At 45.6% G+C, this 26977-nt stretch overlaps 1 protein-coding gene across 2 annotated transcripts in view; it reads left to right on the forward strand.

Moving 5' to 3' along the window:
- Positions 1 to 26977, forward strand: part of fgf12a (fibroblast growth factor 12a) — a 178912-nt gene that overhangs the window by 81544 nt on the left and 70391 nt on the right. For both annotated transcript variants that reach the window (XR_011885636.1, XM_072254887.1), the window contains one exon: positions 3835 to 3938. Coding sequence is in view for 1 of the 2 variants with exons in the window: in XM_072254887.1 (XP_072110988.1) it covers positions 3835 to 3938 (104 nt within the window). In the remaining variant the exon portion in view is untranslated. The remainder of the gene's footprint in view (positions 1 to 3834; positions 3939 to 26977) is intronic.

Genomic DNA, 26977 nt, shown 5'->3' on the forward strand with positions numbered 1-26977 from the left:
ATGTTGTTATAACTGGCAAATTCCAGCAGGCGTAGTCCCCTCTCATTCAAGGTGTCATTGCATGAGGGGCCGATGAGATCTCCCCAACTCATCTTGTGCGTCTCTGCCCAGCTTGGCATTCCAGACACCCTGATAATCAAAATATCCTTTTTGTCCACCTTGTCAATGACATCTTGAAGTTTCTTATAGAATTCTTCAATGTGTTCATCGTCGTAGTCTGTTGTTGGGGCGTAGACTTGCGCCACTGTGATGTTGAATGGCTTTACTCACAGGCGGATGGTCATGAGCTTGCTTGACACTGGTTGGCATCCTAGGTCTTCGTTCTTGATGGATTTGTTGACTAGGAACCCTACGCCATTTTCATGTCTGTTCTCTCCTCCGCTACAATAGAGGACATGTCCCTCCTCAGTATGCACTTCTCCAGCGTTCTTCCATCTTGCCCGAGGAGAGCCCAAGGAGGTGCCAGTTGTATCTTTCCATCTCATGTGTGAGTTCCCTGAGTTTCCCTGCTTGGTTCAGCGTTCTTACATTCCATGTGGTGATTGTGATGTTCTCCCTGCCACGGATCTTCTGTGTCGAATCACCAGTAGCACATTTATCGCGTCTGCCCTGGTGTGAGACGGATAGCGCGGTCATTGGTAACCCGGGCTGTGACCAATCTGGTATGAAGTTGCTTTCTGGTGTGCTCATCGTGCAGCGTGTCTTGGGCATCTGAAACCTCTCCAGGTTTGACCACAGCCGATTTCCTCCAACTAGGTGGCTCGCCTTGGTCATGAACACGTGGTCATTATAGTTCATCTGAGAACCTTTCCGCCCCGGCTGTGACTTCATCATGGAAGTCTTTTGCCCAGTGGTGCCGTGTTAACGCCACCCCCTCTCGTGGTTTAGCCCGCCAGCTGAAGCGGTGTATGGGGTATGGCGTTTGGAGCCAACACATGAGAGATTTAGGATATGGACGAGGACCAGTGATGCCCGTCCACCCTATCTGATAGGGAGCGGCATGCCAGACATCAAAGGTACTACCTCTATCCAGAGCCCCCTACACCACATTATACCTTTCAATTAATAAATAAAACCAAAAGAATATGATTTTTCAATTTTCATTCTAAATATTCATAGTATACATATTCCAAAAAATACATTTAAAGTGCCATGCAGTCTTCAGGCCGTGTATAAATTTCCTGCTCAGCAAAGGTTGGCCCACGCAGCTGTAAAAAAACAATGAGAGCGAGCAACACTCACAACACGCTGGAGGAATTCAGCAAGTCGGGCGGCACCCGTGGAAACAATCAGTCAACGTATCGGGCCGGAACCCTTCGTCAGGACTGTAGAGGGAAGGGGCAGAGGCCCTATAAAGAAGGTGGGGGGAGGGTGGGAAGGAGAAGGCTGGTAGGTTCCAGGTGAAAAACCAGTAAGGGGAAAGATAAAGGGGTGGGGGAGGGGAAGCAGGGAGGTGATAGGCAGGAAAGGTGAAGAAGGAATAGAGGAAAACACAATGGGTAGTAGGAGGCAGAACCATGAGGGAGGTGATAGGCAGCTGGGGGAGGGGGCAGAGTGAAACTGGGATAGAGGAAGGGAGGGGGAGGGAATTACTGGAAGTTGGAGAATTCTATGTTCATACGAAGGGACTGGAGACTACCCAGAAGGTATATGAGGTGTTGCTCCTCCAACCTGAGTTTAGCCTTATGGCAGTAGAGGAGGCCATGTATGGACATATCTGAATGGGAGTGGGAAGCAGAGTTGAAGTGTGTGGCAACCGGGAGATCCTGTCTGTTGTGGCGGACGGAGCAGAGGTGCTCAACAAAGCGGTCCCCCAACCTGCGTCGGGTTTCACCGATGTAGAGGAGGCCGCACTGGGAGCACTGGATGCAATAGATTACCCCAACAGACTCACAAGTGAAGTGTTGCCTCACCTGGAAGAACTGTTTGGGGCCCTGAATGGTGGCAAGAGAGGAGATGTTGGGACAGGTGTAGCACTTACGCTTACAGGGATAAGTGCTGGGTGGGAGATCTGTGGGGAGGGACATGTGGACCAGGGAGTCACGGAGGGAACGATCCCTGTAGAAAGCAGAGAGGGGTGGAAAGGGAAAGATGTGCTTAGTGGTGGGGTCCTGTTGAAGATGGCGGAAGTTGCGGAGGATAATGTGCTGGATCCGGAGGCTGGTGGGGTGGTAGGTGAGGACAAGGGGAACTCTGTCCTTGTTGTGGTGGCGGGAGAATGGGGTGAAGGCCGAAGTGTGGGAAATGGAGGAGATGCGGGTGAGGGCATCATTGATGATGGTAGAAGGGAAGCCACGATCCTTAAAGAAAGAGGGCATTTGAAAAGTCCTGGAACAGAAAGCCTCATCCTGGGAGCGGATGCGGCGGAGACGGAGGAACTGGGAATAGGGAATGGCATTTTTGCATGTGGCAGGGTGGGAAGAGGTATAGTTGAGGTAGTTATGAGAGTCAGTGGGCTTATAAAAGATGTCAGTGGACAGTCTGTCTTCAGAGATGGAGACCGAGAGATCGAGAAAGGAGAGAGAATTGTCCGAGATGGACCAAGTGAATTTGAGGGATGAGTGGAAGTTTGAAGTAAAGTCGATGAAATTGACAAGCTCAGCATGGGTGCAGGAAGCAGCACCAATGTAGTTGTCAATGTAGCGAAGGAAAAGTTGGGGAGCAGTACCAGTATAGGTTTGGGGCACAGACTGTTCCACATAACCAATGAAGAGGCAGGCATAGCTGGGGCCCATGCGCGTGCCCATAGCTACACCCTTGGTCTGAAGAAAGTGGGAAGAACCAAAAGAGAAGTTATTAAGTGTGAGTACCAGTTCTGCCAACCGGAGGAGGGTAGTGGTGGTGGGGAACTGGTGAGGTCTATTGTCCAGAAAGTAGCAAAGGGCTTTGAGGCTGTCTTGATGGGGAATGGAAGTGTGTAAGGATTGGACATCCATAGTGAAAATGAAGCGGTTGGGACCGGGGAACTGGAAGTTATTGAAGAGGTGGAGGGCATGGGATGTATCCTGGGTGTAGGTGGGGAGGAACTGAACTATGGGTGACAAAATGGAGTCCAGGTAGGCAGATAAAAGTTCGGTGGGGCAGGAGCAGGCAGAAACTATGGGTCTACCGGGACAGTCAGGCTTGTGGATCTTGGGGAGGAGGTAAAACCGAGCAGTGCGGGGTGTAGGAATTATGAATTTTGTGGCTGAGGCCAGAGGAAACCCATGTGGTCACAGAATGTACAAACTCCTTACAGACAGTGGTGGGAATTGAATCTTGATCACTTGCACTGTAAAGCCCGGTGACCCTCAAAGTGTGGTGTTGACAACAGTCACCATCAAGCACATATATCCAGAAATGTACCGAGAAAAGGCCAGTAACATCAGCAAAGATAATACCCATCCATCTCATGGATTGTCTGTCCCACTCCCATCACGGAGGAGGCTATGTGGCATCCACGACAGGACCACCAGACTCAAGCAGTAAGGCCAATCAACTCCTCCACCCACTAACCCACCCCTCCACACCCCTCCAACCACCACTACTTTATCATTTCCTATCAGTCACCTTATGTACAGACACTCCTGTGCCTAGTGTCACTTTATGGACATACAATCAATCTATGTACAATCGTATATAAGCTATCTTATGTATTTATATTTATTGTGTTTTTTTATTATTGTGATCTTTATCTTATTTTGTTTTTTTTGTGCTGCATCGGATCTGGAGTAACAATTATTTTGTTCTCCTTTACATTGTGTACTGGAAATGACATGAAACAATCTTGGATCTGGAATCAGATGCCAGGAATAGGTGTCGGCCCCACTTCTAAATGGTTTTCTCTTTCTCCAGCTCTGTTCAACTTGATTCCCGTGGGTCTGCGGGTCGTGGCGATACAAGGCGTGAAGTCTGGCCTCTATGTGGCCATGAATGGCGAGGGTATCCTCTACAACTCGGTGAGTGCCAAACTCTTAGTTTCCACTCCCTTTAACCAGGAGCCTGCAGCGGACTTGACAAAACTACAGCTGATCTGTATCATTTGTGACATGTCAATGATTTGGATGAAGGATTTGATGGCTTCCTGGCCAGCTTTGCAAATAATATGTGATAAGTGGAGGGTTAGTTGTGTTGAGGAAGTAGGATATCTGCAGGAAGACTTAGATTGGGAGAATGGGTGAAGAAGTGGCAGATGGAATATGGTTCAGGGAAGTGCATGGTCATGTACTTTGGTAGAAGGAATAAAGGTGTGGGCTGTTTTCTAAGTGGAGGAAACTTCCAAAATCAGAGGTGCAGAGGGACTTGGGAGTCCACGTGCAGGATTCCCTGAAGGTTAACTTGCAGATTGAATTGTTAGTGAGGAAGACAAATGCAATGTTAGCATTCATTTCGAGAGGACTATAAAAACAAGGATGTAATGCTGAGGCTTTATAAGGCATTGGTCGGACTGCACTTGGAGTAATGTGAGCAGTTTTGGGCTTCTTATCTAAGAAAAGATGTGCTAGCATTGTTCCATTTAGAACAGATACGAGGAGCAATTTCTTTAGCCAGAGGGTGGTGAATCTGTGGAATTCATTATGACAGATGGCTGTGCAGGCCAAATCATTGGATATATTTAAAGCGAGGTTTATAGGCTCTTGAATAATGGGGCTGAAAGGGATAATACATCAGCCAAGATAGAATGATGGAACAGACTTGATGAGCCAAATAGCCTTATTCTGCTGCTATACCTTGTGGTCTTGTGGTCTAATTGACAGGCAACTCATTAAGACATTGATCTTGTGTTTATTTTGCGTTTTTCCTCAGCTTGGGAACCATTAAGAATGTTGTTGAATTTTGAATTCTGAGTTCAGAAAATTAAGTGATTGTAACTACTATTTTGGGAGTAGACTTTGATCATAGAAGTTCTGGAATCTCTCTTGTTAGCACCATCTGGAGGTCATAGGTTTCAGGTGAAAGGTGAAATGTTTAAGGGGAACATGAGGAGGAACTTCTTCGCTCAGAGGGTAGTGAGAGAGTGGAACAAGCTGCCAGAGCAAATGGTGGATGTAGAAATTTGGATCGGTACATGGGTGGGGTGTGGGTGGGTATGGATGCCTATGGTCCGGGTGCAGGTCAATGGGAACAGGCAGATTAATAGTTCATCACTGTTTAGATGGGCTGAATAATTATTTATTGTTTCTGCTTGGTATGTTTCTTCCCCAGCGGCTTGATCAGATTGATGCAGTTCACTGTTCCCTCTAAGCTGTGTTGGTGTGCAACCGTGCAGCTGCCATTTTCTTTTACATGTTTTATTAATGTGCTGAGCGCTTCTCAGGCCGTGTAAAAAAAAATTCCTGCTCAGCGCACTGATTGGTCCATACAGCTTTAAAAAAACTATTTGAGGGAACGTTGTTGCTGAGTATAGAATGCTCACTCTTCAGTGGAAATGTCTTGTAGTTTCAGTAGAGCTCAGTTACGGTTGTGACCCCAGTTCTCTCAGCGTACAGTGCACGCATTTGTGCGTGTGTTTGTCTGCTGTGTACGTGTGTGTACTCTCAGTGGCCACTTCATTAGGGATCTCTTGTACCTTGTAAAGTGGCCACGGAGTGTACGTTCATGGCCTTCTGCTGCTGTAGCCCATCCACTTCAGGGTTCGATGTGCTGTGTGTTCGGAGTTGCTCCTCTGCACGCCACTGTTGTGGCGGTTGTCCATCGTATCCAGTGATTACAGGAATGTTAGTAAGAGTTGGCGGGACCATGGTGAATTCCTTCAGCCTCCTGAGGAAGTAGAGACATTGGTGAGCTTCTTCTGGCTGTGACATCAAGGTGGTTGGGCCAGGACAGGCCGTTGGTGATGGTCACGCCTAGGAACAAGGAACTCTCAGCCCTCTCACCCTCAGCATCATTGATGTGAACAGGAGTCTGTTCACCAATCCTTCCTGAAGGCAGTGATCGGTTCTTTAGTTTGGCTGGCATTGAGGGAGAGGTCGTTGCCACGACAGCATGTCACTAAGCTCTCTATCCCTTTCCTAGGGTCATAGAACTCGACCACACAGAAACAGGCCCTTTGACTCATCTATTCCGCGCCAAACTATTAATCTGCCAAGTCCCATTGACCTGCATCCAGACCATAGCCCTCCATACAGCCCTCATCCATGTACCTATCCAAGCTTCAAAGGTTTCAAAGGTACATTTAATGTCAGAGAAATGTATACAATATACATCCTGAAATATTTTTTCTTCGCAAACATCTACGAAAAGAGAGGAGTGCTCCAAAGAATGAATGACAGTTAAATGCTAGAACCCCAAAGCTCCCCCCAGCTCCCCCTTCCCACACACAAGCAGCAGCAAAGCAACAACCCCCTCCCCCCCACCAGCAAAATAGCATCAGTGCCCTTCACCGAGCACTCAAGCATGCAGCAAAGCATTAATAAAGACACAGACTTGCAGTACCCCAAAGACTACTCATTCATCCGATATTTGACATACCAGGCTCTTACTCTCTCCCTAGTAAGGGAAAAAGAGGTGTCTCCATTTCACAGTGAGTGGGGAGACATAACATACAACTCGCTGATTTCTGATGTTAAAAGTCCGTTGCATTGTTTTTTCCGAGCTCTGTGCCCAAAGATCTCAGGTCTCTGGGCACACAGACAGCAGCCAGTTTGCTGCTTTCGATCTTCCGTCTCCCACGACACAGCAAGTTCCTCCAGAGGCACTGACCTTCGATCCGCCCATCCTCAGAGCCACAAAACCCCAGAACTCCGAAGGCGAGCTAATCTCCAAAGCCGCATCCTTGGCATATCGAATAACGGCCAGTCGTGAAACCCCGAGAGCAGGTCCCATTCCCGCAAAGAACTGAAGTCAGCATCTAACTCCAGGTCAGGGTCATCAAAAGAGAAAAATAGAGATATTAAAGATAGAAATAGAACTGTTCCAAAGATGCAAGCAAAGCAGTCGCCATTAGGCGCCGTTGTCTCTCCTAAGCTCCTCCTTCAACGTTTAACTTTTCTTAAATGTTGAAATTGAACCCATATCCACCAGCTCGTTCCATACTCTCACCACCCTCATGTTCCCTGTAAACTTTTCACCTTTCACCCTTAACCCATAACCTCTAGTTCTAGTCTCACGCAATCTCAGTGGAAAATGCCTACTTGTATTTACCCTATCTATACCCCTCATCATTTGTATACCTTTTATCAATATCCCCTCAATCTCTTACACTGTAGGGACCTATAGATTCTTATACTTCGACCCGTCTTTATTTGAGATGCCACCCACTGTACCTGTATCTCATCGCGCTTGTTCTGCCCGTTCAGTTAGTGGAACCACTGCATGCCAGTGGGTCGTGCGTTTTCAGACATGGTGGTGAATAGTGAACTGGAATTCAGTACATAATTGTTTCTGCTGGTTGCAGTCTGCTGCAGGAGATTCTAGGTTCTGGTAAACTCTTGACTTGTTCAGTGATGCACTTCAAGGAGAAGGAACGCGGTGTCCATTCTTGATGTGGCTTAGGTTTGACTCCATTCCCAGAGACTCAAAATGTCATTAAACAGGGCTGACAATATAGAGTCAAAGGTCACCGTGCAGACAAAGAGTCCCTTTGTTTCTAGTCCATGATGAATTGTTATTCTGCCTAGAGCCATCGACCTGCACCTGGACCATAGACCTGCACACCCTTCCCATCCATTTACTGTACCTATCCAAACTTCTCTTCAACATTGATATCAAGCCCGCATCCACCACTCACACTGGCAGCGCATCCCATACTCTCACCACCCTCAGAGTGAAGAAGTTCCCCTAAACATTTCACCTTTCATCTATGTTCGCCAGTTCTCATTTCAGCCAACCTGAGTGGGAAAAGCCTGCTTGCATTTACCCTGTCTATGCCCCTCGTAATTTTGTATACCTTTGTCAAATCTCCCTTTGTTCCCCTCAGCTCTAGAGAATGAGGTCCTGACCTTTTAAACCTTTCCTGATAACTCTGCTCAAGTCCCTGCAAAATGCTTGCAAATTTACTCTGCACTCTTTCAATCTTCTTGCTACCTTTCCTGTAGGTATGTGGGTGACCAGAACTGCACACAGATTTGTCTGACAATCCCTGAGCAGTGATTCACTGTTTCAGAATCAGCATCAAGTTTAATATCACTGGAATATGTGGTGAAATCTGCTGTGGTTGTGTGACGGTTCTTGAATGACTGAGTGTTGAAATGGAGTAAAATTATCAGATGTGTGTGGGTGATGTGCTAGTGTGTAAGGTGTTAGAAACATTAATGGATCCAAGTCAGGTAGCCTTGGCAACCGTTTTGCCCTTTAAAAGTTGAGGGAGCTGAAGCCACAGTGATCTGTTTCAGTATAATTGGCCCATTTACCAGTTTAAATACTTGCACACATCCTCAATAACTTCTTCCATCACGTCGGTTTGTTTCCAGGCCGATAGCCTCGGCCTCTCTCGACCGTGTCCTGCGCACATATGATGCTACCGTTTCATTGGCCATTGGTTTCCAACTCTGACTGGATAGAAGTCTCCCCCAGCAGTGGCACAGTCGTCTTTAGGTTGCTTCTGGAAATTCCAGTTGGCGGACAATTTCCCTGCACGCCACTCTGACATATTGGGAAATCATGTACTCGGCAGGTTAGAGCGGTGGTTTGCCTTTGCCTACTGCCGGGTGAGTTTAAAGAGATCACCACCTCTTGCAGTGGATGACCAGGGTGACTAAGTGCCTTGTCCTGCTCTTAGCGCTCCACCACGCCTGCTGGCCCGCCTTCTTGACCGTTGGACTGTTAATTGGTCTCTTCCGCTTAATCCGCCATGGCCAGACTTGGCACGCTGGGCTGGGCAGATCCCCTACCTCATTGAGGGTCAAAGACCCGTCGGGTACCCTCACCTGGTTTGGCCCATCTGCCGAGACGGTTTACTGGGATGTGGCCGCTGCGCGTGCTACAGCTACTTGGAGCCACAGGTGAGAGCTGAGCGCTAGGTGGGGACCAAAGGTGGACGAGCTGTCCTGAAAAGGGCACAGCAGGCCCCCCCACCAGAGGTGCTACCCCTCCCTAGACACCCTATTCACCCCAGTGGCACAGTGAGCTCAACAAATACGATGACCTTTCAACATTGACTTCCAGATAAGATGCCAACTTCACAAAAAGCTGCTGAAAGTTGTAAACTCAGCCATCATGGGCACTAGCCTCCCCAGCATTGGATGTGGAGTCTGGAACTAGTGGGCACAGCCTCAGAATAGATGGACGTCCCATTGGAATGGAGGTGAGGAGGAATTTCTTTAATCAGGTGGTGATGAAATCTGTGGGATTCATTGCCACAGACAGCTGTGGAGGCCAAGCCATAGAGTATATTTAGAGCTGAGGAGTGCTGACTCTTGATTAATCAGGGTGTCAAAGGTCATGGAGAGGAGGCAAGAGAACAGAGCTGAGAGGGATAACGCAGTACAATGCAAAAGTCTTAGGCACATGTACATAACTATGGTGCCTCAGAGTTTGCAAGGTGCTGTATTTGTCAATGTGGAGTGGAGAGCAAGTTTGTAAATCTGCCATAGCAAAGGATGTTGGGAATGGCGAGGGTGGTGGAGTGCCGCGGGAGGGGTGTGGGACAGATGGCAGAGGAGGAGTGCCAGGGGTGGGGTGTGATGTGGGTACAGACACACCCAGCCCTGAGACACTAGACAAGGCAATTTGATCCCAAGCAATTGGATTATTGATCATTACAGAATCTCTCTCTGGTGCTTCCTGCTCTCTCCCCTCTCCCTTCCCCCTTCCCAACAGTGATTCCCTCCTCCCTGCCCCTTCCCACTCTCAGTCCACAGTCGAGACCCATATGAGAATCAGGTTTATCATCACTCACATATGTGATGAAATTTGTTTTTATGTGGCAGCAGTACAGTGACGTACATAAAATTACTACAGTACTGTGCAAAATCCTGAGCACCCTAGCTATATATATGTGCCTCAGACTTGCACAGTACTGTACATCAGCCATGATGGAATGATGAAGCCCACTTGATGGGCCAAATGGCCTATTTCTGCTCCCATGTCTTATGGTCTTACCGTCTAATGGGCAGGAAATCTATGAGGAAATTTTTCTTGTGTGTTATTTTGCATTTTTTTCCTCAGTTTAGGAACCATTAAGGATGTTGTTGAACTCTGAATTCAGAAAATTGAATAATTGTGACTATTCTTTTGGGAGTAGACTTTGATCATAGAAGTTATGGAATTTCATGTTAGCACCATCTAGAGGTCATAGGTTTCAGGTGAAAGGTGAACTGTTTAAGGGGAACTTCTTCGCTCAGAGGATGGTGAGTGTGTGGAAGGAGCAGCCAGAGCAAGTGGTTTGATTTCAACACTTAGGAGAAATTTGGATAGGTACCTGGATGGGAGGTGCGTGCAGGGCTATGGTCCTGGTGCAGGTTGGTGAGAATAGGAGGCCAGCACTCATTAGGTGAGCTGAGAGGCCCCTGTCTGTGATGTAGCTCTGTGACTCAGGGATGTGGAAGATCCATCTTTCACTGATCTGGGATGTCCAGAGGGTTGGTTTGCTAGTTAGCTTACAGACTTTGTCACTGTAATAATTACCTCACAGCACAATCTGTCTAGTTTACCATTGTCAGGCTAATGAACTCCCAGACAGTCATTACACTATAAGCTTCGTAAACAGCTTCACTTCTCCAATGCCCCTTGTGACTGTTTGAGCACCACAGTCTCAAACTTGCGTGAGCATTCTTAAATAATTATTTATTCTTTCTGCTTTGGTACATTTCTTTCCCAGCGGCTTGATCGGCTTCACACTGAGCAATAACACAAGGAAGTCTGCCGATGCTGGAAATCCAAAGCAACACACACACGCAAAATGATGGAGGAACTCAGCAGGCCAGGCAGCCTCTATGGAAAAGAGTAAACAGTCGACATTTTGGACCAAGAGCCTTCATCAGGACTGAAAGCAAAGAGGAGAAGTCAGAGTAAAAAAGTGGGGGGAGGGGAGGAAGAAGTACAAGGGGGTAGGTGACGGGTGAGACCAGGAGAGGGGGTGGATGACAATTACCAGAAGTTAGAGAAATCGATGTTCATGCCATCAGGTTGAAGGCTACCAGGTCGGCATATGAGGTGTTGCACCTGCAACCTGAGTATGGCCACATCACAGCAGTGGGGGAGCCATGGACTGACATTTCGGAATGGGAATACCGCAGCAATGAGGCCTGCCTGCACTCTTTCAATCTGATTGCTATCTTTCCTGTAGGTGCGTAGGTGACCAGAACTGCACACAGATTTGTCTGATAATCCCTGAGCAGTGATTCACTGCTTCAGAATCAGCATCAAGTTTAATATCACTGGAATATGTGGTGAAATCTGCTGTGGTTGTGTGACGGTTCTTGAATGACTGTGTTGAAATGGAGTAAAATTATCAGATGTGTGTGGGTGATGCGCTAGTGTGTAAAGTGTTAGAAACATTAATGGAGCCAAGTCAGGTAACCATGGCAACCGTTTTGCCCTTTAAAAGTTGAGAGAGCTGAAGCCACGTTGATGTGTTTCAGTATAATTGGTCCATTTACCAATTTAAATACTTGCACACATCTTTTCCATCACATTGGTTTGTCTTCAGGCCAATAGCCTCGGCCTCTCTCGACCGTGTCCTGCGTACGTATGATGCTACTGTTTCATTTGCCATCGGTTTCCAACTCTGACTGGATAGAAGTCTCCCCCAGCGGTGGCACAGTGAGTTCAACAGATACGATGACCTTTCGACATTGACTTCCAGATAAGATGCCAACTTCACAAAAAGCTGCTTAAAGTTGGAAGCTCAGCCATCATGGACACTAGCCTCCCCAGCATTGAGGACATCTACAAAAGGTGGTGCCTAAAAAGCTGGCAACCATTATTAAGGACCCCATCACCCAGGACATGCCCTCTTTGCATTGTTACCATCAGGGAGGAGCTACAAGAACCTGAAAATCCACACTCAATGATTCAGGGACAGCTTCTTCCCCTCCACCATCAGATATCTGAATGGACAATGAATCCATGATCACTACCTAAACATTTTTCCCTTATTTTGCTCTTTTGTGTACCACTTAAATTATTTTTTAAAATTATATTTCTTATTGTAATTTAATTTTTTATTATTATGTATTGAAGTACCCTGCTAATGCAAAGCCAATTTCACAACAAATGCCAGTGATGTTAAACCTGATTTTGAATCTGGTTCTGATATTCATGTGCCTATCTAAACATCTCTTAAATGCCCCTTGTGCATCGGCCTCTAGCACCATCACATCCCAGACACCCACCACTCTCTGTGTAAAAAACCTGCCCCTCACATCTCCTCTGAAATTTACCCCTCCCATCTTAAATGCATTCCCTCTGGTATTAGACATCTCACCCCTTGGAAAAAGATACTGTTTGTGCCTCTCATCATCTTATACACGTGTTTCAGATCTCCCCTCAGTTTCCACCATTCCAGGGAAAGCAACCCAAGTTTGTCCAATTTCTCATTATAGCCTTCTTACTTAAGCATATCGCTTTGGTGGTAAGAACAGGAAGGCAGATTATTATCTAAATGGCGTCAAGTTCGGAAAAAGGGAAGTACAACGAGATCTAGGTGTTCTTGTACATCAGTCACTGAAGGCAAGCATGCAGGTACAGCAGGCAGTGAAGAAAGCTAATGGCATGCTGGCCTTCATAACAAGGGGAGTTGAGTATAGGAGCAAACAGGTCCTTCTGCAGCTGTACAGGGCCCTGGTGAGACCACACCTGGAGTATTGTGTGCAGTTTTGGTCTCCAAGTTTGAGGAAGGACATTCTTGCTATTGAGGGAGTGCAGCGTAGGTTCACAAGGTTAATTCCCGGGATGGAGGGACTGTCATATGTCGAAAGATTAGAGCGACTGGGCTTGTATACTCTGGAATTTAGAAGGCTGAGAGGGGATCTTATTGAAACATATAAGATTATTAAGGGATTGGACGTGCTGGAGGCAGGAAGCATGTTCCCGCTGATGGGTGAGTCCAGAACCAGAGACCACAGTTTAAGAATAAGGGGTAGGCCATTTAGAACGGAGTTGAGCAAAAACTTTTTCACCCAGAGAGTGGTGGATATGTGGAATGCTCTGCCCCTGAAGGCAGTGGAGGGCAAGTCCCTGGATGTTTTCAAGAAAGAAATGGATAGAGCTCTTAAAGATAGCAGAATCAAAGGTTATGGGGATAAGGCAGGAACTGGATACTGATAGTGGATGATCAGCCATGATCACAGTGAATGGCGGTGCTGGCTCGAAGGGCCAAATGGCCTACTCCTGCACCTATTGTCTATTGTCTATTATCACCCCTACTGGGGCATAGGCCACTGATGGCAGCTCGCCAGAGTTCTCTGTCCTGGGCCGGTCTTTCAAGTTGTCTGCAGGTGTAGCCCATCTTCGAAGATCCTTCCTCTTTCAAGTTTGAGGTCTCTGGTGTTTCTGTAGCTCTGGGTTTTTTCAGGAATGGGTTGCTGACCCTGTGCCCAACCCTCCTCCAGCCAGGTTTGGAACCTAATAAAGTAAGTAAATTCACTCAGTGAATATTAGTTTCCTTATTAGTTTTCCTGATATTTTTGCATTCCGTTCTCTGTATTGCATTCATCTTATCTCCATTTAGATAACTATCCGCCTTTAGGTTCTTCTTACCATATAATAATAAATAAAGGCATCCGTTAGTCTTGCGAGACCATGGATCTGCGCCTAGAAAGTCTTCACTCTCCAGGGTGCAGGCCTGGGCAAGGTTGTATGGAAGACCAGCAGTTGCCTATGCTGCAAGTCTCCCCTCTCAACGACACCAATGTTGTCCAAGGGAAGGGCACTAGGACCCATACAGCTTGGCACCAGTGTCGTCGCAGAGCAATGTGTGATTAAGTGCCTTGCTCAAGGACACAACACGTCGCCTCGGCTGGGGCTCGAACTCACGACCTTCAGGTCGCTAGTCCAATGCCTTAACCACTTGGCCACGTGACCAACTTCCTTATACTACCATATAACTTACCATATACTTCCTTGAGAAATAAACAAATTTCACTGAATCTAAGTGACAGGTAATAAATATTATTTTGATTCTGAAGGAGCAGGATTGAATTTGAAACTCTTTTGGAGTGTTCATAGATGGATAACAGAATTGCTATTTGTAATGCAAGATCCTCTGATTCATCAGGAATTTGTCAGTATCTTCGAACACCCACATTTGACTCGGTTGAGGTTTGGTAGGCGAGGGGCTGTAGCCTCCTTACACTGATCCTATTGGCATTCTGAGTGACTTCGGATCCCTTAGAAAGCATGTGCTGACGCTGGAGAGGGTCTAGAGGAGGTTCAGGAGAATGATTTCAGGAATGAAAAGGTTAACATATGAGGAGCATTTGATAGCTGTGGGCCTGTACCCACTGGAGTTCAGAAGAATAGTGGAGGGTGGTTTCTTATTGAAACCTATCAAATATTGAAAGACCTGCATCGAGTGGATGTGGAGAGGATGTTTCCAACAGTGGTGGTATCTAGGACCAGAGAAAGTGTCAGTGATTCAAGAGATTCAGCAGCCTCAGAGTAGATGGATGACTCATTAGAACAGAGGTTAGGAGGAATTTTTTTTTTCCAGAGGGTGGTAAATCTGTGGAATTCATTGCACAGATGGGTGTGGAGGCCAAGTCATTGAGTATATTTAAAGCAGAGGTTGGTAGGTTCTTGATTTGTCAGGGTATCAAGGGTTACGGGGAGAAGGCAGGAGAATGGGGTCAAGAGGGATAGTAAATCAGCCATCATGGAGCAGACTGGATGGGCTGAGTGACCTGTTTACTCCTATGTCTTACAGTCTCTTATTTTATCAAAGTTCGTCCAATCTCATTTTACCTCAGATTATTAATGCCAGTGAGTTAGAGCCCGCCTCTGGCTATAACCATGAAGCCTTTAGTGCCTCATTAATTATGAATTCAGAAAGTATTTTCAACCTAAAAATTGCTGTCTGGTGATTGCAATTGTTCCTGCCTGTTGTAACATAGCACATTAGAAATTTATAGGCAAACCTTTGACAAATGTCATGTAGAGCTTTCACTACGAGCCGAGAGGTGGATTCACTGCCTCCTCATCTGAGAATCACTGATTCTTTACGCACAAACGCGCATACAGACACACGCACACAGACAGCCGCGCGCACACAAAGTGTTGAAGTGCTGGAGGAACTCAGTGGGTCAGGTAACATCTATGAAGAGGAAATAGACAGTCGACATTTTGGGCTGAGACTCTTCATGAGGATCAGGGCCCAGTTCATTTCCTTGGTCCTCCAGTACCTTGTGTATGTTGCTGCAGGTCTCCAGAATCCTTGAACCACTGATTCTTTCTCTGCGTCAGAAGTGCCTAATACAAGGGGGCTTAATTTTAAGCTGATTAGATGATAATGTGGCCAACTGGATCAGCAAATTTGCAAATGACACAAACAACGGGGTGTAGTGGACAGCGAGAAAAATGATCGAAGCTTGCGGCAGGATCTGGAGCAGCTGGAAAACTGGACTGGAAAATGACAGATGGAATTTAATGCAGAGAATTGTGAGGTGTTTCACCTTGGGAGGACAAAACAGCTTCGGACATGCACAGTGAACAGTGGGGCACTGAGGAGTGTGGTAGAACAAAAGGATCTGGAAGTACAGGTACATAATTCATTGAAAGTGGTGGCACAGGTAGATGTGGTTGTAAAGGAAGCTTTTGGTACGTTGGCCTTCATTAGTCAAAATATTGAGTACAGGAGATGGGATGTTTTGTCGAAGTTATACGAAATGTTGCTGAGGCCGATTTTGGAGCGTTGTGTGCAGATTTGTCACCTACCTACAGGAATGATGTCAATAAGATTGAATGAGTACAAAGAAAATTCACAAGGATGTTGACAGGCTTTCAGGACGTGAGTTATAGGGAAATGTTGAATAAATTAGGACTTTATTCCCTGGAGTTTAAATAAAATACTCTGAGCTGTTAAAGGAAATATTGGAGGGAATTACAGAGGCCCTACCTATCATCTTTCAATCCTGATTTATTATCCCTCTCAACCCCATTCTCCTGCCCTCTCCCCGAAACCTTGGACACCTTGACTAATCAAGAACTTATTACCATCTGTTTCATTGCAGTCTGACCAATGCCCTATAAAGCTTCAGCAGTACATCCTTGCTTTTATATTCTAGTGCTCTCTCAAAATGAATGCTGCCATTGTATTTACCTTCACCACAGACTCATCCTGCAAGTTAACCTTTAGGGAATCCTGCAAGAGGACTCCACGGTCCATTTGTACCTCAGATTTTTGAACTATCTTCCCATTTGCCTTTATTCCTCCTTCCAAAGTGCATGATCATACACTTCCCTTCCCTGCACTGTATTTCATTTGCCACTTCTTTACCCAATCTCCAAATCAGTCCAAGTCCTACTGTAGCCTCTGCTTCCTCAACACTACCTGCCCCTCCACCTATCTTCATATCATCTGCAAATTTCACAAAGCCATCAATTCTGGCATCCAAGTCATTGACATATAATGTGAAAAGAAACTGTCCCAATACTGCTGCTGAACACCACGATTCACTGGCAGCCAAGCAGAAAAGGCCCCCTTTATTACCACTTTTTGCCTTCTGCCAGCCAGCCAGTCTTTGAGTAAGGGCATCAAAGTTTACATGGAGAAGGCAGGAGAATGGGGTTGAGAGGGATAATTAATCGGCTGTGATGGAATGGCGGAACAGACTCGTTGGGCTGAATGGCCTAATTGTGCCCCTAAATTTTATGGTACGAGAGATAAAAGCAGCGAGTTTATGCAAGTACTCTGTACAAGTCTTGCCCTCAGTAAAAGTTTAAGATCGGTGGCCCAACACATAAACAAAGCATGCCAGCGTCTTTAGTTTTCAGAAGGTTAAGAAATTTTGGCTTGTCTTCATCATTAACAAATTTCTTGAAGGTATCCTGACTGGTTGCATCATGGTCTGGTACAGCAATTTGAATGCACAGGAGCACTAAGAAGCTGCAGAGAGCAGTGGACTCAGCCCAGGACATCAGGGGCACATCCCTCCCCATCATTTGTAGTATCTACATGAGGCGCTGTCTCAGGAAGCCAATATCCATCATCAAAGAGTCCCACCACCTGAGCCATGCTGTCTTCTCATCGCTCCGATCGGACAGGAGGTACAGAAGCCCAAGGTCCCACACCACCAGGTTCAGCAACAGCTATTACCCTTCAACCATTTGGTCCTTGAACCAACCCGCAGAACTCTAAACACTACAGTCGAGCAACACCATGACTACTTTGACCACTTGCGTTAAAGTGGGCCTTGTTGCTTTTTGTTCTATTTGTGCTTTTTCTTGTAAAAGTTGTGAGTAGTTTACACTCAGTAGCCATTTTATTAAATACCTCCTGTACCTAATAAAGTGGCCACTGAGTGTGTATTCATGATTGATAGGTTCTTGGTTAGTCTGAGCATCAGAGGTTACAGGGATAAGGCAGGAAAATGGGGGTGATAGGGTTAATAAATCAGCCATGATCAAAAGGCAGAGCGGACACAATGGACTGAATGGCCTATTTCTGCTCCTATGCTGTATAGTCTTAGTAAAGGCTGCCCAATGACCAATGTGGGCAAGAAATCAAATTGTCCTCTTTCAACCTATCCCCAAACTTCAAAGTACATTTATTATCAAAGTATGTATACTACATACAACCTTGAGATTTGTCTTCTTACAGGCAGCCACAAAACAATGAAACTCAATAGAACCTATTAAAAAAGGCTATCAAACACACAATGTGCAAAAAAAACAAGTCATGCAAGCAATAAAAAGTCAGCAAATTACACTGAGAATCAAAGTTCACAAAAGTGAGTCCAGAACTGCAAAACCAGTCATCTCTGCAGTCGATCCAGGAGCCGTTAGTTGCAGGCCACAGCCGCAGTTCAGCGCAGAGAAGAGCAAACCTCGCCAAGAATTAATTTGAACACCAGCCCCTCCCTCACCTCCAGCCCTGACACCTTTAATCTGGCCCAGTGAATAAATCGGCCAAACATCTCTCTCAGACCTTGGCCCTACAGCTTCAATACGCTCTTGGACCCAGGCCCCACCACTTCAATATGCTGTCAGACCTGGGCCCTACAGCTTCGATACACTCTCGGGCCCGGGCCCTGCCACTTCAATACGCTGTCAGACCTGGGCCTCACTGCTTCAACACGCTCTCAGACCTCGGCCCTGCTGCTTTGATATGCTCTCGGACCTGGGTCCTACTGTTTAGATGCACTCTCAGACCTCAGCCCCGCTACTTCAAAACGCTCCTGGACCTCAGCCCCACCACTTCAATACGCTCTGAGACCCAGGCCCCACCGTTTCAATATGTGCTCGTGCTCGGGCCTGGGCTCCGCTGCTTCAATACCCACTCAGGCCCAGGCCCTGCCACCTCAATATGCTCTCAGACCTCAGCCCCGCTACTTCAAAACACTTTTGGACCTCAGCCCTGCTACTTCAATACGCTCTCCGACCTGAGCCCCACTGCTTCGATACGCTCTCGCACTCGGGCCCTGCCACCTTGATTCGGCCCATACCTGACCTTTCCAAACAGTCCCGGTGCTTAAACTGGTCAAACACCGGCTTGTTCCTCACTCTGGGGACCCGGCCCTTCCACCATGGCTCTGCTTCACATTGGATCTGCGGCTTTCAATCTGCTCCAGCACTGGCCAAAGATTGGCTCATTCCCTGCTGATACCTTTCAGCCCCTACGCTGCAAGCCACAATGGTCCTGCATCTTCGAAACTTCAGTTCACACTGCAAAATGCCAGGTCGTACCAGTAGTTCAAAAGCTCATCCCTGAACAGGAAGTTTCAGGTTATTGATTGTAGTGATCGTTGTCCAGAAAAAGTCTGATTAATAGAGTAGTTGACATGTACAATGCTGCTCTCAGTCATGAAGGGATTCTGTCACGAGCCTGACAAATGTGGACCACGTTCGTTATCTCTGGAGCCACCTCTTGGGGAAGGAGAGAGTCGGTGGTAAATTCACTATTATCTTCAGTTTACCAGCAGAGCCTTTGGTTGATTGAGGAAAAGATCATTGAAGATGAAGGCACCAGTCTGACACAAACCAACAGGTTTATTGGGCAGCAAGGATCGCTGGTCTACCTGCGTATCTTTGGCATCTACAGCTTGTTTCTCAAGGCACAGCCTCAGAATAAAGAAAGGTTCCTTTAGAGGACCTTTTAGGGACTGTCAAGGTCCCTTCTTGACAGTATGGAGGATCAATAAGATCTTGGGTCCGTGTCCATAGGACACTCAAAGCTGCTGCACAGGTTGACAGTGTTGTTAAGAAGGGTATGGGGTGATGGCCTTCATCAACCGTGGGACTGAGTTCAAGAGCCGTGAGGTAATGTTACAGCTATATAAGACCTTAGTTAAACCCCACTTGGAGTACTGTGTTCAGTTCTGGTCACCTCACTACAAGAAGGAAGTGGATACGTTAGAGGGGGTGCAGAGGAGATTTACAAGGATATTGCCTGGATTGGAGAGCATACCTTATGAGAATAGGTTGAGTGAACTTGGCCTTTTCTCCTCGGAGCTGTGGAGGATGAGAGGTGACCTGATAGAGGTGTATAAAATAATGAGTGGCATTGATCGTGTGGCTAGTCAGAGGCTTTTTCCCGGGGCTGAAATGGCTAATGAAAGGGGGTATAGTTTTAAGGTGCTTAGAAGCAGGTACCATGGGGATGTCAGGAGTAAGTTTTTCACAGAGAGTGGTGGGTGCGTGGAATGCACTGGGAGCGATGGTGGTAGAGGCAGATACAATGGGGTCTTTTAAGAGACACTTAGATAGGTACATGGAGCTTATAAAAATATGAGGCTATGCGGTAGGGTAATTCTAGGCAGTTCCTTGAGTAAGTTACATGGTTGGCATAACATTGTGGGCCTGAAGGGCCTCTAATGTGCTGTAGATTTCTATGATTCTAGAAATGAGATGAGAAATTTCTTCAGTCAGAAGGTGGTGAATCTGTGGAATTCATTGCCACAAAGGACTATGGAGGTCAAGTCTTTTGATGAATTTCGGGCAGAGATTCCTGATTGTTAAAGGAGTGGGGGAGTTAAGGTTATAAGGGAAGGCAGGAGAATGGGGTTGAACAAAGAAAAGTCGAAAATGAACAGACTCGATGAGTTGAATGGACTAATTCTGCTCCTGTAACTCGTTACGATGGAGTTGAGGAATAACATATTTCATCTGGAGCTTGGAACGCGTCTGAAATTGTAGTCACGATAAAAAAGGCATGTTCTATTTAGATGGTACCGTAACAAGCGGGATTATAGAACATGGGGCTAGATTCGATTGGATGCTCTTTTAAGAAGCATCCTTAGGCGTCAAAAAAAATTAAGTGATTCAAATTGCAGCATCAGATACGCTAAATTAATTTCAATGTTTGAGGCAGCATTGTCTCTTTCTAATTTATAATTACTGCCTTTTATTTTGTGGTCTCCCTGCAGTGATGAGGTTAATTTCTTCACTGCTTCCTCTCCCAAGAAGATGTTCTTTGCTCGCTCAGCAAGCTGTGTCATGGTGTTTGCAAGCAGGGAGTCTCATATCTCTTGTTGGCAGCTAATCACTTCTGTGAACCTCAAATCCTGCTGGCGCCCATCTCAAAGCAGATAAAGGAAATGCAAATTCTGGAACTTTCCTGTCACTCTAGCAAACTTCAGGAACAATACCCTGTTATCAATCCAGAAGATTTATGGAAGGAATAGATAAAGTTAATTTGAGAGTTTACAAAGAAAGATTAGTGAACAGATTCCAAAAGTATTCTATAAAGTTTAAGTGATAAACTAGGGGCAGGCTTGTACATAATAAAGTCCCAAAGGAAATATTCAAGGACTGTACAAAGTTTTTAAATAAGGACCTTGCATTTCTCTTCTTAAGCAACACACATAAAATGCTGGAGGAACTCAGCAGGTCAGAAAGCAACTGTGGGGTTGCAGTTAACGTTACAGGCTGAGACCCTTTATCAGGACAGGACTTTCATGAGTCCATTCCAGATTAGACCATAAGATAGAGCAGAAGTAGGCCATTCGGCTGATCCGATTCTTCTTAAGATTAAGGGTTTTTGTCCAAAATGTCGACTGTTCATTTCCCTTTGGAGATGCTGCCTGACCTGCTGAGTTCCTCCAGCATTTTGTGTGTGTTGTGCAAGATTTCCAACATCTGCAGGATCTCTTGTGTCTTCATTACATGGGTAGATTAAGACCAAAAGATTGTAAGATATAGGAGCAGAATTAGGCCATTTGGACCATGGAGTCTGCTCCAACATTCAATCATGGATAATTTATTATCCTTCTCAAGCCCGTTCTCTGATTGTTTCAATGTTTTGATGTACGTTCATTCTTTACGTGCCATATGTGTGACGTAGGTGATCATGTTCCGATGACCATGATTGTTCTTGTCAAATTTTTCTATGGAAGTTGTTTGCAATTGCCTTCTACTGGACAGTTTTTACAAGACAAGTGACCCCCAGCCATTATCAATACTCTTCAGAGATTGTCTGCTGGGTGTGAGTGGTTGCATAACCTGGACTTGTGATATTCATCAGCCGCTCAAACGACCATCCACCACCTGCTCCCATGGCTTCACGTGACCCTGATTGGGGGCTGGGCAGATGCTACACCTTGCCCAAGGGTGACTCAGGCTAGTGAAGGGAAGGGGTGCTTCACATTTTCTTTTGGAGATGTATCTCCACCCCACCACCCATTTAACTCTTAATGGCTTTAGTAAGTTTCCCAAGATGGTTGAATGCAACGAAGGATGTCTCAGATCGCACTTCAATGCTGCCAGCATCAGTCTGTCAGAGGGTGACGTGGTAGTGTAAAGGGTAGTGTGAAGTTTTACAGCGCCAGGTTTCTAATTCTCCTGCTGTCTGTATGCAGTCAGTGGTGAGGAAGGCAAATGCAATGTTAGCATTCATTTCAAGAAATCTGGAATACAAGAGCAGGGATGTGATGCTGAGGCTTTATAAGGCACTGGTGAGGCCTCAATTTGAGTATTGTAAACAGTTTTGGGCTCCTTTTCTTAGAAAAGTGTGCTAGAATTGGAGAGGGTTCAGAGGATGTTCATAAGGATGATTCTGGGAATGACAAGGTTATCATATGAGGAACATTTGATAGCTCTGGGTGTGTACATGCTGGAATTTAGAAGGATAGGGGGAGGATCTCATTGAAACCTTTCGAGTGCTGAAAGGCCTAGACAGTAGCTGTGGAAAGGAAGTTGCCCGTCATGGCAGAACAAGAGGGCACAGCCTCAAGATAGAGGGGCATCCATTTAAAATTGAGACACTTCTTCAGCCAGAGTGTGGTGAATTTGTGGAATTTGTTACTACGGGCAGCCATGGAAGCCGGGTTGTTGGGAGTATTTAAGGCAGAGCTTGACAGGTTCTTGACTGGACACGGTATGAAATGTTACCAGAAGAAGGCCAGGGCGTGGGGCTGAGGGGGGGAAAAACAAATCAGCTATAATTGAATGGTGGAGCAGACTCGATGGGCCAAATGGCCTATTTCTGCTCCTTTGTCTTATGGTCTCATGGTCTTTCTTCGCGTGGTCGCGTGTGTTTCCCTGAGTGCTCTGGTTCCCTCCCACGTTCCAAAGACATACAGGTGAGGTAGTACGTTCTAGCCATGCTATGTTGGCACCAGAAGCATGGTGACTCTTGCCTGCAGCCCCAGCACATCCTCAGACTGTGTTGGACATTGGCGCAAAGTCAGAATCAGGTTTAATATCACGGAGTATGTCGTGAAATTTTTTTTGTGGTAGCAGGACATTGCAATATATAATAATAAAAACTGAGTTACAATATTAAGTACATCATAACCATAAATGAAATAAGTCGTGCAAAAAGCGGAAAAAGGTACTAAGCTAGTGTCCATGGGTTCATTGTCCGTTCAGATATCTGATGGAGGAGGGAAAGTAGCTGTTACTGAATCATTGAGTGTGTGTCTTCAGGCACCTGTATCTCCTCCTTGATGGTAGCGATGAGAAGAGGGCATGTCCTGGGTGATGGGGGCCCTTATTCATGGATGGTGCTTTTTTGAGGCATCACCTTTTGAAAGTGTCCTAGATGCTCGGGAGGTGAGTGGCTATGATGGAGTTGGCTGACTTTACAACTCTCTGAAGCTTTTTCTGATCCCGTGCAGTTGTCCCTTCATAACAGATGTTGAAGCGACCAGTTAGAATTTTTTTTCATGTATGTTTTCATCCAGAAGTAACAAATAATGCTATATTAATAGGTAGGGTAGTGATTATTGTACAAGACCTGTAGACAGATACATGGACCATTGACTGAGAAGCCACAAGCAATCTGCTGGAGAAACTCATGGGGTCGAGCAGCATCTGGTTGGGGTGGAGGGGGGGAGGATTTGCCGATGCTTCGAGTTGAAATCCTGTATCAGAACTGGAGACCTTATGACCTTCTAAATGGGCAATGGAGGAGAATGAAGACTGAATGGCCTTAGTGAACATGAGAAGGTGGGGAACACACACAAAATGCTGGAGGAACTCAGCAGGCCAGGCAGCGTCTATGGAAAAGAGTACAGTAGACGTTCCAGGCCGAGACTCTTCAGCAGGACAGCTAGGATGGACAAACAACCAATGTGCAGCACAAAAAAGAAAATCAAAACATTAATAATAAATTAATAAGTAATATTGAGAACATGAATTGTACAGTCATTGAAAGTGCATTCATTAATTGTGGAATCAGTTCAGACCATAGACCATAAGACATAGGAGCAGAATTACCCCATCTGGCCCATTCTGTCTACTCCACCATTCAATCATGGCTGATCCTTTTTTCCTCTCCTCAGCCCCACTCCCCAGCCTTCTCCCCATAACTTTTGATGCCAGGGCCAATCAAGAATTTATCAATCTCCAACTTAAGTACACCCAATGACCTGACCTCCACAGCAGCCTGTGGTAACAAATTCCACAAATTCACCACTTTCTGGCTAAAGAAATGTCTCCACGTCTCTGTTTTAAAGGACACCCCTCTATCCTGAGGCTATACCCTTTCGTCGTGGACTCCCCACCATGGAAAACATCCTTTTCACATCTACTCTGTCTAGGCTTTTCAACATTCGAAAGGTTTCAATGAGATCCCTCCCTCATCCTTCTAAATTCCAGCGAGTACAGACCCAGAGCCATCAAAAGTTCCTCATATGATAACCCTTTCATCCCGGATTCATCCTTGTGAATCTCCTCTGATCCCTCTCCAAAGCCAGCACATCTTTTCTTAGATGAGGAGCCCAAAACTGTTCACAATACTCAAGTTGAGGCCTCATCGGTGCCTTATAATGCCTCAGTATCACAACCTTGCTCCTGTATCCTAGACCTCTTGAAATGAATGCTAACATTGCATTTGCCTTCCTCACCACTGACTCAACCTGCAAGTTAACCTTTAGGATGTTCTGCACCTTCGATTTTTGAGTTTTCTCCCCGTTTAAAAAATAGTCTGCACAATTATTTCTTCTACCAAAGTGCATGACCATGCATTTTCCAACATTGTATTGCATTTGTCACTTTCTAGTCTATTCTCCTAATCTGTCTGTCCTTCTGCAGCCTTCCTGTTTCCTCAGCAGTACCTGGCCACTCCACCAATCTTCATATCATCTACAAACGGAGCCATCTATTCCATCATCTAAATCATTTATATACAGCATCAAAAGAAGTGGTCCCAATACTGACCCCTGTGGAACACCACTAGTCACTGGCGGCCAACCAGAAAAGAACACTTTATTCCCACTCTCCACCTCTACCAATCAGGCAATGTCAGTAACTTTCCTGTAATACCATGGGCTCTTAACTTGGAAGCAGCCTCATGTGTGCCTCCTTGTCAAAGGCCTTCTGGAAGTGTAAATATACAACATTCACTACATCCCCTTTATCTATCCTACTTGTAATCTTCTAAAAGAATTCCAGCAGGTTCATCAGGCAAGATCTTCCCTTAAGGAAACCATGCTGACTTTGTCCTATCATGTCCTGTGTCACCAAGTACTCCATAATCTCATCCTTAACAATTGACTCCAACATCTTCCCAACCACTTAGTGCTGGGTTGAATAAATTTATCTACACTGGTTCAGGAGTCTTGACGGTTGAACTGTTCCTGAACCTGGTGGTGTGGGACTATGACTCCTGTGGCTGGCAGCAGCGAGAAGAGAGCATGATAACTGACATCCCTCAGGCGAGGAAATGTGCTGACCCTACACAGCCTGGCCAATATGTGACTCCAGAGACAACAATGTGGCTCAGTCTGCCAAAAGCAGAACTTCCCAGTGGCCAAATATTTAAAATCCCATTCCCATTCCCGTTCCCGTTCCAACATATCAGTCCATGGTCTCCTCTTGTGGCAAGACAAAGCCACCCTCAAGATGGAGGAGCAACACCTCATGTTCCATCTAGGTAATCTCCAACCTGATGGCTCGAATATCAATTTCTCCTTCTGGTAAAAAAAATCCTTCCCCCTCTCCTCTTCTATTCCCCACTTTGGCCATTTACCTCTTCTCACTTGCCTATCACTTACCCTGGTGACCCTCCTCCCCTTTCTCCAATAGTCCAATCTCCTCTCCTATCAGATTCCTTCGTCTCCAGCCCTTTACCTTTCCCACCCACCTGGCTTCAACCATCACCTTCTAGCTGGCCTCCTGCCCCTCTTCCCTCCTTTTTATTCTGCATCTTCCCCCTTCCTTTCCAGTCCTGAAGAAGGGACTCAGCCTGAAACATCGACTGTTTATTCATTTCCCGAGATACTGCCTGACATTCCAGTTCCTCCAGCATTTTGTGTGTGTTGCTTTGGATTTCCAGCATTGTAGACTTTGTTGTGTTTATTATGTGGCTGGCTCTTAGCTGAGCCAGAGTTGAAGATACACAAAGGATTTGACAATATGTGTCAGCAACTCCAATGCTGGCAACATCAACTGAGTGAATTATGAAATATTACAACAGATTACAGTTACTGCTAACCTTTCATGCCCTGAGAAGCTCATTTTATACGTGTAGTGTCTCATTAACTCAGATTAATGACCTCAGAAATCTGTGTGGTTTGAAAAGAATAACTTTATGTATGATTTAGCTAATAACAGTCCCACTCTGTATATTGCTCTCGAGAAATGTATTGAAAAGGTTTTTTCTTTCAAAAAATTATTTTCCAAAATTATTTTCTGAAGATAATTCTTCTGCATCTGGTTGTTCGCACTAGTTGGGCAACCTTTCATTGATTCTACTATAGTTAATTTTCTATAAGTTTATTAAGTATGCCCACAAGGAAATGAACCTCAAGGTTATATATGTTAACATATGTACTTTGATAATAAATTTATTTTGAACCTTTTTAAAAATGACTTATTGTGAAACAAACATATTTTAGGACACACAGTATGTCAGCGATTACACATCTGATTCTGATTTTTTAAAAAAATTAGAGCTCTGTGCTCCGTGGCCACTTTATTAAGTGCCTCCTGTATGTATGTCCGTGGTCTTTTGCAGCAGTAGCCCACCCATTTCAAGGTTCGATGTGTTGTGTCTTCTGCAACACCACTGTTGTATCGTGCAGTTAGTTGAGTTACTGTCGCCTTCCTGTCAGCTTGAACCAATCTGGCCATTCTCCTCTGACCTCTCTCATTAAGAAGGCATTTTTGCCCATAGATCTGCTGCTCACTGGATGTTTTTTGCTTCGGAGTTTTTTACACCATTCTCCGTAAGCTCTAGAGTGTTGTGCATGAAAATCCCAGGAGATCAGCAGTTTCTGAGATACTCAAACCACTTCATCTGCAATCAACAATTAGTCCATGGTCAAAGTCACTCAGATCACATTTCTTCCCCATTCTGACGTTTGGTTTGAACAACAACTGAACCTCTTGACCATGTCTGCATGCTTTTGTACATTGAGTTGCTGCCACACGATTGGCTGATTCGATATTTGCATTAACGAGTACAGGTGTACCTTATGTACCTAAAGTGGCCACTAAATGTATTTATGTATAACATGAT

The sequence above is a fragment of the Mobula birostris genome, chromosome 4, assembly GCF_030028105.1.
Source record: "Mobula birostris isolate sMobBir1 chromosome 4, sMobBir1.hap1, whole genome shotgun sequence".
Classification (NCBI taxonomy): Eukaryota; Metazoa; Chordata; class Chondrichthyes; order Myliobatiformes; family Myliobatidae; genus Mobula; species Mobula birostris.